General features: G+C 63.1%; 2 protein-coding genes across 2 annotated transcripts; both read right to left on the minus strand.

The window, feature by feature from the left end:
• Positions 1–2,692: 2,692 nt before the first annotated feature.
• Positions 2,693–3,697, minus strand: LOC134561700 (platelet-activating factor receptor-like). Its single transcript, XM_063418926.1, has one exon. The coding sequence runs from the start codon at positions 3,695–3,697 to the stop codon at positions 2,693–2,695; it is 1,005 nt and encodes a 334-aa protein (XP_063274996.1).
• Positions 3,698–5,612: 1,915 nt separating this feature from the next.
• On the minus strand, positions 5,613–7,080 carry TMEM35B (transmembrane protein 35B). Its single transcript, XM_063418854.1, has 3 exons — positions 6,922–7,080; positions 6,187–6,367; positions 5,613–6,095 (listed from the first exon to the last, which is right to left on the minus strand). The coding sequence occupies exons 1-3, from the start codon at positions 7,027–7,029 to the stop codon at positions 5,965–5,967; spliced, it is 420 nt and encodes a 139-aa protein (XP_063274924.1). The 5' UTR covers positions 7,030–7,080; the 3' UTR covers positions 5,613–5,964.
• Between the last annotated feature and the right edge of the window lie 2,102 nt (positions 7,081–9,182).

The raw sequence follows: 9,182 nt of genomic DNA on the forward strand, positions 1-9,182 counted from the left end.
GATTTTCCCCGGGAGCCAGAGCGGGCGGCGGCGGCGCAAAATGGCTCCGGTGCGGCTCTGCCGCCGCCTCCCGGCGCCCCGGGACCCCCGGGGGGGGGAGAGCGGGGGCAGCCGCACGTGGGGCCGGGGAGATGCTGCCGGCGAGAGCTCTGCCGGGATGAGTGGTACCCACCCGTGGGCATCCCCTGAGGCACCCTGCAGAGCCGGGCTGGCACCGGGACAGGGGGTACCCACCCGTGGGCACCTCCCTGGATCACCGAGGGAACCAAGGGCAGTCCGGGACTGTCACCCACGCCTGGCCATGGGCACGCTGACTGGCAGGGAGGGGACAGAGGGCAGAGACAGTCTGGGGGTACTGAGATAGCCCTGGGGTCTCGGAATAGTCCCAGGGTGCCAGGGTAGCCCCAGGGAGCCAGGACAACCCCAGGGTGCCAGGACAACCCCAGGGTGCCAGGACAATGCCAGGGAGCCAGGACAGCCCCAGGGTGCCAGGACAATGCCAGTGAGCCAGGATAGCCCTGGGGAGCCAGGACTGCCCCGGGGAGCCAGGACAGCCTCGGGGAGCCAGGACAGCCCCTAGGTGCAGGGACAGCCCCGGGCAGGGTGTGGCACTAGAGGCCCAGCCTTCCCCCAGCAGACCCAGGGCCACCTGCTGCCACCTGCCCGCTGAGCCACTCACACCACACCCTGTAATTTGATAATAATTATAATAATAATAATTACAGCGTGCGGGGGCTGGAAGTGCAGGAACAATAACCTGGGTAACGCCCTGCATGGTGGCAGGAGCAGCGTGGTGGCACATGCTCCACGCTGGTGCCAAGCTGAGCCCAGAATACCTCACCAGGCCCTGCCCAATGCGTGGGGGGACACGGCCCCAGCAAGTGCCCTACGTGTGTTTTTAAGCAGTCGTATCCATGTCCCAGTGCTGTGGTTCAAGTCCCCAGGCTTTCCCACTGAACAGGACACGCTGGCAGGGCCAGAGCCAGAGCTGGGGCTGTCCCCACTCTTGGTGTGCCCCCCAAAAGTCCTGGTGCCCTCAGGAGGAGACCTCCACTCCCAGACCCCACCAGGCCCTGCAGCATCCTGCATTGCCGACACGGCTGCTCCTGCTGCATGCGGGGAGCAGAGCTCTGCCCCCTCCTTCAGCAGTTATATAAAAGGATTAAAATTTAATATGAACTTCAAAAGGGGAAGAACTGGGTGGTCGAAGGCAGCTGGCCCAGGGCCGGGTGCAGAGCAGAGGCACCTTGGGACATGTCCCAGCTCTGCTGAGCAGCAGCACTGCGGCACATGGAGACCTCATCCAGCCCCATCCATGGGGGCAAAGTGTCCAGGCACCACGGGCAGCATGGGCATCCCATGAACCACACTGGCTTCATTGAGCCGTGGTCTCTCTGGGCCACAGTGGTGCACAGTTTCCATGGCACATTGAGACTCCATTCCCTGGGGTCAGGCCTTGCCCAGCACCTTCACCCCTCTGATGGCATCCAGGCAGCCCTTGGTGACCCACCACCCACAGGGACAGCATCACCCACCCGTCCTGGTGCCCACTGCCTTCCTGCCCATCCCACACCAGCAATTCCCCAGGCTCACATCTCCTCCTGCCCGGTGCCTCACATTTCCTCCCATGCACGTGGGCTGCAGTGTGCTGGAGATCAGCCCTGTGGCTGGGGGAGCAGACCCCCCCAGCCGGGGGACAGCTGATGCACCCCTGCCCCCCACCATGCCCAGAAGCTTCTGCGCAGCACCCGCTCTGCCCTCCCGCCGGAGCAGCACCGGGAGCGGGGCTGTGCTGGCAGCAGGAATGAGCCAGGGCTGGGAAAACACCATCATCCGCCCACACCGCCGCCCACGGCCCCGCGCCCGCCCCGCCGCCCCCGCCGCGCCGGGATCACGGGGCGGGGGCGGCGGCTGCGGGGTGGGGGCTGCGCCCGCCGCTGCCCCCCACCCAAGGGCGGGGCAGGGGACGGGGCAGGGGGGTGCGGGCTCAGCAGTCCCCGGTGCAAGAGCCACCCTGGGACAGGGTCCTGCCGCAGGAGCAGGGCTGGGCTGGGGGGCCAGGGCTGGGGGGCTGCTCCATATCCAGCCCTCCTCGGGGCACAGGAACTTCTCGGTGAGGGGCACAGGCACTCGCCAGCAAAGAGACTGGGGAAGCCTTTGGCTCGTTCTTTTTAATCCTGGCCAACAGCAGAAGGGGTGCAGGCATGAGGCTTAGGGACATTGCAGGACAGGACTGGCCACGGGGCCTCGAACAGCCCCCTCAGCAGCCCAGCTCATGCCACGGGGGTCTTTGGTCACGCATGTCCCTGCAGGATGGAGACCCCCAGGAGATGACAGCAACCACTGAGCATCCCTCGCTGTTCTGTCTCCCCACACCCCACTGTGGCTCAGCTCCCATTGCTGGGCGAGTCCCTCTCGCAGTGCCAGTGCCGCTCTCCCAGTGCCAGCGAAGCTCTCCCAGTGCCAGCGACGCCCTCCCAGTGCCTGCAATGCGGGGGGCAGGAGCTGTGCTGGAGCAGGAGCTGCGGGCGCGTGGGAACGCTCAGAGAGCAGAGCGGGGTGGGAGGAGGGGGGTGCGCGATGCCAGGGCTCCCCCCACGCTGCTCCCGATCCCTCACCTGGCAACAGGGACCACATCCCAGCGGGACTGTGGCACCGGGGCAGGCGGGGGAGGGACCTGGTGCCCGCCCCGCTACGAGGAGGTGAAGGAGGATGTTCGGGCGCCAGGCACCGGCCCGGGCGGGGCCGGCGGGGGCAGCGGGAAGCACCGGCCCATCTCACGCAGGGTCCGCTCCAGGTCAGCGCGGAAGCGCCGGATGGAGAAGCAGTACACAAGGGGGTCCAGGCAGCTGTTGAGGCTGAGCAGGGCCACGCTCAGCGTGTGCAGCACATCCAGAGTGTCGGGGGGCCCACAGAGCGGTGCAGGGGGCCGGCTGCCCACCCAGGGGGCCAGTGTCAGATGGTAAGGGGCCACACAGACCACAAAAACCAGCAGCATCCCCAGCACCATGGCACGGGCCTGCTGCCGGTGGGAGCCTGGTGAGGCCGCGGCAGGCACCGAGAGCACCCGGGCGATGGAGGCGTAGGTGCCCAGCACCACCAGGAAGGCGACGGAGAAGAAAGCCACCATGGCATAGGCGTAGCCCCGCTGCCGCCCGTGCTGCTCGAAGCAGGCGGTGGTCCCGGCACGGGTGGGGAAGGTCTGGTGGGTGGCCAGGGTGGGCACGGCACAGCCCAGCCCCAGCAGCCAGGCCAGGGCGCAGGCCAGCGCGGCGCCGCGGGGCCCCGTGAGCGGCAGCGCCCGGCGCGCCGCCCGCACAGCACAGAAGCGGTTGAAGCTGATGAGAGCCATGAAGGTGATGGCGCTGTAGGTGGCCAGGTAGTAGGCGGCCCCGGCCAGGCGGCAGGCGACCTCTGAGAGGAGCCAGTCCCCCCCAGCCAAGTAGTAGTGGATCCAGAGGGGCAGGGTGAGGTTGAAGAGGATGTCAGCCAGCGTGAGGTTGATGAGGTAGATGCGGATGGCCTTCCTCACCTTGCCGCTCTGCAGGAAGACCAGCAATGCCACCAGGTTGCCCGGCAGGCCCACGCACAGCACCAGGCAGTAGACGATGGGGACCAGCAGGAACTGCACGGGGTGGTAGGGCACGCACTCGCCAGGGTGTTCCACCAGCAGGGGTCCCGGCACCGAGCCGTTCATCCCGGGCTCCTGCAAAGATGGGGAACAGTGGCACAACCCTTGGGGACAGGGGAGGGACATTGACACAGACAGGACAACCTCTCTGGCTGGCACCTGTTGCAGGGCACTGGAGGCAGGGCCCTGCGGGGATGCCATCATGTGCCAGAGGGGCTCAGCTCACACAGGAGAGGGGGAGACCCCAGCTATGCCCCCCCAGACAACAAGGAAGCCGAGGCTGCTGTCAGCTGTGCAGCTCGAGCTCCCAGGGAGTGGCAGGCACAGCTGCAGCACAGCCAAGGGACAGAGCTGCAGCCGGAGGCACCCGAAGGTGCCGCGCTGGCTCCAGTCGGCAGCTGCAGGGCTTAACACCTCCCACACAGCACGTGCCTGGGGGCCACCCACCCCAGCCCTGTCCCAGCACCCCAAATTCCCCATGGAGCCAGGCATGAGGAAGTCACCCACTGGCTCAGCAAGCTCCAGAGTGGAGAAACCCAGGAACGGACAGGGGTACAAGCACAGGGCCAGCATGCCCCCATGCCCCCCCAGTCCTGCACAGCGGGGTTTGCCTCTGGTCCTGGCCATGGAAAACCACGCTGTGCTGCAGTGGCTGTATCCAGGGCTGCAGTTACTTCACCTCCCATCACTGCCTGCCCACACCTCGCCAACGAAGGCACTGAGTCACCAGCCGGTGTTTTCCAGCACGGCAGGGCTGGATTCGGCACACGCAGCACCCAGCCCCGGGTTGAGGCACGGAGAGAACAAACTGCCGAGCCTGAGAGACCTCAGTTGGACCCCAGAGGAACCTCTTGATCCCTCAGTGGTCCCCTTTTCCACCTCCTTCCCCATCGTTAGCACAGTGAATGCTCCATCTCACCCACACCACCATTGTTACCTACCTTGTCGGGTCGGGAAGGAGCGGCTGCGTCCCCTCCGGCTGCTCCTCACTCTGCTCCAGCCAGGCTGGGGACAGCTTTAAGTGCTGGGGGAGGCAGGGGCTGCCTGACCCCCACCCACCATCCCAAGCCCCCCTGGATCTTAGTGCCTGTGAGACAGCAGCTGGAGTGGAGAGAGCACCTGTGTGTGTATGTAATGGGGGATTCCCTGCTGGAGCCACCCTAAGATCCCCTGCGCCGGCTGACGGGGCTGGGGGCCTGTGGGAGTGGCCAGTACTGGCCCGGCTGACCCCCCTCCGTGCCCCCAGGCACATCTAATACCATTTCCCAGGGCCCTTCTCCCACCCACGCCTGGATGAAAGCAGCAAAGGGTCAAGTTTCTGCACCCGGCAGCTGGGGAGAAGAGGGATGCCCCAAAGGGATCAAAGCAGGAATCTGCCTCCTCCTGCCTCTTTGTGCTTTTGTTGGCTTCAAAGCTGGTTTTAAGGGGAGCAGCCCTACAGGCCCCCCTAAGCTCTGTGAGCATTTGAGTCGCTGCTTTGTGTGGCCCTGCAGTTTGTGTGTGTTCCCTTGGGACACCAAAGATGTCACCCCAAGGTAATTCAGGTCCCAGCAGGGGTGTCCTACACCCCTTGCTCATCCCAACAGCCTCACACAGCCATCCCAGCCCCCTTGTTGGACACACAGGGTTCAGATGAACCCTGGCTCATCCTGAGCGTGCTGTGCCCAGCTGGGGTGGCAGAGGGTGGCTCCCTGTGGCAGCAAGAGCCACAAAAAGCAGATGCCTGCCTGGGCACTCGCTCCTGTCACTCCCTGGATGTGCAGCAAGGGGCCTGGGACATTGTTGGGGGGCTGAGGGATCCCACCACAGATGGGCTCTCCCCACTGTCCATCTGCCTCTGTGCCAGCTCCTGCACCAGCTCCCACATGTCCCCAGGCCTTCTGTCCAGGCACTGTCCCCAGGTCCTCCAGCCCCGGGACATCCCCTTAGCTCCCAGGGCTTAGTGTGGGGAGAAGGCAGAAATAAACAAGGAGGCAAAACATGAAAAACAAGAGGTTTTATTCCAAATTTTAAAAGCCCCCAAGAGAGCAGAGCCAGCCCCTGCTCAGTGTGGCCAAATGCTGGAAAGAGCCAGACACCTTGTGTGAGTTTAGCAACGAAGCTGCTGGGGCAGTGCCACAGCAGTGCCACAGTGGTGCCATGGCCACCCTCCCACAGCACCAGCCCAGGTCCCACAGCGTGGGGACAACCAGCACCAGAGCCACTGGCAGAGACAGCAGAGGACACACAGTGTCTCACCAGCAAGTTACCCTGCAGGACACAATGCTGTCCCTGAAAATGCCAGAAAGGCATTGCTTCCCACCAGCCGAGCCGTCTGTCTGTCCCGCCTCTGGTCACTCGAACTTGGGCCGGGGGGCAGCTGGGTACCCGCGGATGTTGAGCAGCAGGAGGAGGCCGAGGCACACGGTGGCCGGGGCACACATGGCCAGCGGCTCCTGCAGCGCCAGCAGCGTGTAGATGGCACCTGGGCAAGGAGCAGAGCGTGGGAACGGGGGTCTCTGGGCGAGGGTGTCCCAAGACCCCACGGTGGGCAGTGGGTGCCCACCGGCTCTCACCGATCATGACCACGCTGAGGATGAAGTTGCTGATCTCCTGCAGCAGCTGGGGCCCAAATGCCAGCAGCAGCCCGGCTGTCACCTCCATCCAGCCCACGGCCACCAGGTACCTGCCCGGCTCCGGTACAAACCCCAGGTCCTTCAGGGGAAACACCTTGGCAAAGCGCACGAACTCCGATGCCTGGGAAGGGTGGGAGGGGAGTGAGGTAGCCCTGAGCCTGGGGGAGGTACAGCCCCTCCAGTGCATCTGCTCTGCCTGCCCTGTCCTCCAAGGGGATCAGCTCTGCATCCTAAATAACTCAATAATAACTCACACACCCTAAGGGAATCAACCCTGCACCCCAAAATGATTGGCCCTGCAGCCCAGCACCCCAACCTGCCCATTCCTCCAGGGGAATCAGCCCTGCACCCCAAGTGACTCAGCCCTGCACCCCAATGGGATCAGCCCTGCGCTCCAAGGGACTGTGGCTGACTCACAACGAAGGGCTCAGCCTCGTACCCAAAGTGCTCCACCCTGAACCCCTGCAATCCCAACCTGCTCATTCTCACCCAAGGCTCAGCCCTGCACGTTTCTCCAGAGCTCAGCCCTGCACCCCAACCTGTTCCTTTGCCCCGGAGCTCAGCCCTGCATGCCCAAGTGCTCTTAGCTCTTGGCACCGCTGCCCCCAACCTGCTCATTCCCCCCGGGCTCGGCCCTGCGTCCCCCGGGCCCGCCGAGCCCGTGGCCGCGCTCACCATGTGCCGGTGCAGATCGGCGGAGAGCCAGTCCGAGACTTTCAGGGCACCCGTGAGGAAGAAGAAGATCCCGAGCAGGGCACGCAGGGCGGTGAAGGCCGCCGCCATGGCGGGACGGGCGGGCCCGGGGGCGGAGCGGGGCGGAGCGGACCGGCCCCGTTCCCGGCCCTGTTCCCGGCCCGGCCCCGTTCCCAGCCTGGTCCAGCGCCTGCCCCGTTCCTAGCCCGGCCCCGCTCCGGTCCCTGCACGCTTCAGCCCTGCCCAGCCCCGGCCCCGCACGGACAGGGAGCTCTCGGGTGCTGGCGGGGCAGGGGGTGCTCAGATGTGCAGCGTCACCCCCAAGTTGTGACATGTCCCCACCAGCAGCATCATCTTCCCACCGAAACTGAGCTGGAGGAGAAAGCGAACCCCCACCCCACAACAAACCCCACAGCTGGCGCTTCGTGGGCTCTGTGCGCGGGTGTGACCCACGGCAACACCTGCTGGCTCGGGGTGCGAGGGGCTGCGGGCACCGCAGATCGGGCCGGGTCTCGGCAGTGCTGGGCACAGCTCTGCGGGCACCGCAGATCGGGCCGGGTCTCGGCAGTGCTGGGCACAGCTCTGCGGGCACCGCAGATCGGGTCGGGTCTCGGCAGTGCTGGGCACAGCTCCGGGCAGCAGCAGCAGCCGATGGAGCAGGCGGCAGCGAGGATGCTGCGGCCCCAGGGAGGCCGCTCTGGGGGGACGGAGGCGGCTGCGCTCCCCCGGCCTCTGCGTCACCGCCTGCGCTGCTCCGCCACCGGCGCGGCCGAGCCTGGCAGGAACCGCAGCCCGCGATTGGCGAGAGCCAGGCCCGGGGGAGCCGCAGGCGCTGACGTTTGTGTAATTCAAGTGGAAATATTTTTATAATGCCAATAAATCATGAGAGCCCGAAGTGTTTTCCAGGCACGAGGAAGCACTGTGGGGCACAGAAAGCACGGCCAGCCCGGACCCGCACCGACCCTGCTGGGCCAGCACACGCACTGCTTGGACAGGGGCCAGAGGCAGTGACACTATTTTTACTCCTGGCAGCACATGATGCCTCAGCTGCTCCATGATTTGGAGCACGGGTTGGCACACCATGGAGTGACAGCAACAGGCCAGGGCAGGCTCCAGGCCTTCACAGCTTGGAAAGCTCCTTGGTTAGAAAGGAATTAAAAAATTAACACCAAACCCTGAAAAAGTGAGTGCAGCAGCTCAGTGCACATGAAGGGCTGCAGAATCAGGGCAGCAGTCACTGCTCCCGGGATATTCAAGTGTACCTGCTCTCAGCCTGTGATCTTTTATTGATTACAGAAGCTACCTAATGAATTATTTGGTAGAACGAGGTGTCAGCCTCACCGGAGGACACTGCAGGTGATGGGAAAACCCATCCCGTCCCTACAGCACACAGGCTGCAGTTTGCTCATAGCAGGCAGCTGAGGAGGTGAAGTTCAGCACACGGAATGCTGGAACAGTTTCTCACAGGAAGCAGCCAGAGCTGCAACAGTGGAAATGAGGACAAGGTACTGGAAAATAACAGAATATAAAGAAATAGGCTGCACAAGCTGCAGTAGCTGTGGAGACAAAGACACTGAACCCCAGCCCCTGCAAGGCAGCTATTGAGGAGCCACAAACCTCACTGAAGCCTTTTCAGGACCCAGACAATACCACAAAGTCATCAAATCAGAGTGAAACACCTCGGATTGCCCTCACCCAGCATGTGATTGCCTGTGAGAGAACAGCAGCAGCTCCTGGTGCAGCACCAACCCTCCCAGCCACGAGCACTCCAGGCATTCAGACCCCTTGCAAAGTGTTTCATACCACTTCACCACATGAAATTCAATTTATTTTCATGTTTCTAATCTGGCAAAGCAGGTCCCAGCTAAATGTTCATGACTCTTCGTGCCACTGCAAGAAGAAACCCTGCTACAGTGAGCAGAGACAGCACTGGTGTGTTTCAACATATTTAACAACTTGATATTGAAACAAAGGGTTGTATTTAATGAATGACAGCATGAACCACAGTGTATGTGCACAGTGCAGCTGCCAAAGCACCAAGTGAAGTAAATGAACTGTGGCAATTGGTGCTGCAACAGCTAAACCCAGCACTGCTCTGGCTTCTAGAGAACTCTGAATATCCTCCACAATAAAACAGAAATAATTTATAAAAATATTTAAATATTTTATTTTTAAGAGCTGTATGTTCCTGGTTCCTCTTCATTGCACTCAGACTTCTTTTTCTGCAAGTGCAAAACACACTA

Source organism: Prinia subflava, chromosome 24, assembly GCF_021018805.1.
Source record: "Prinia subflava isolate CZ2003 ecotype Zambia chromosome 24, Cam_Psub_1.2, whole genome shotgun sequence".
Classification (NCBI taxonomy): domain Eukaryota; kingdom Metazoa; phylum Chordata; class Aves; order Passeriformes; family Cisticolidae; genus Prinia; species Prinia subflava.

Excerpts from the sequence above, each read along its gene's own strand:
- TMEM35B (XM_063418854.1), bottom strand. The coding sequence starts at position 7,029 with ATGGCGGCGGCCTTCACCGCCCTGCGTGCCCTGCTCGGGATCTTCTTC. Across the intron at positions 6,368-6,921 it reads CCGATCTGCACCGGCACATG|GCATCGGAGTTCGTGCGCTT; the intron begins GTGAGCGCGGCC and ends CACCCTTCCCAG. Across the intron at positions 6,096-6,186 it reads CCTCAGCGTGGTCATGATCG|GTGCCATCTACACGCTGCTG; the intron begins GTGAGAGCCGGT and ends CTCCTTGCCCAG.
- LOC134561700 (XM_063418926.1), bottom strand. The coding sequence starts at position 3,697 with ATGAACGGCTCGGTGCCGGGACCCCTGCTGGTGGAACACCCTGGCGAG.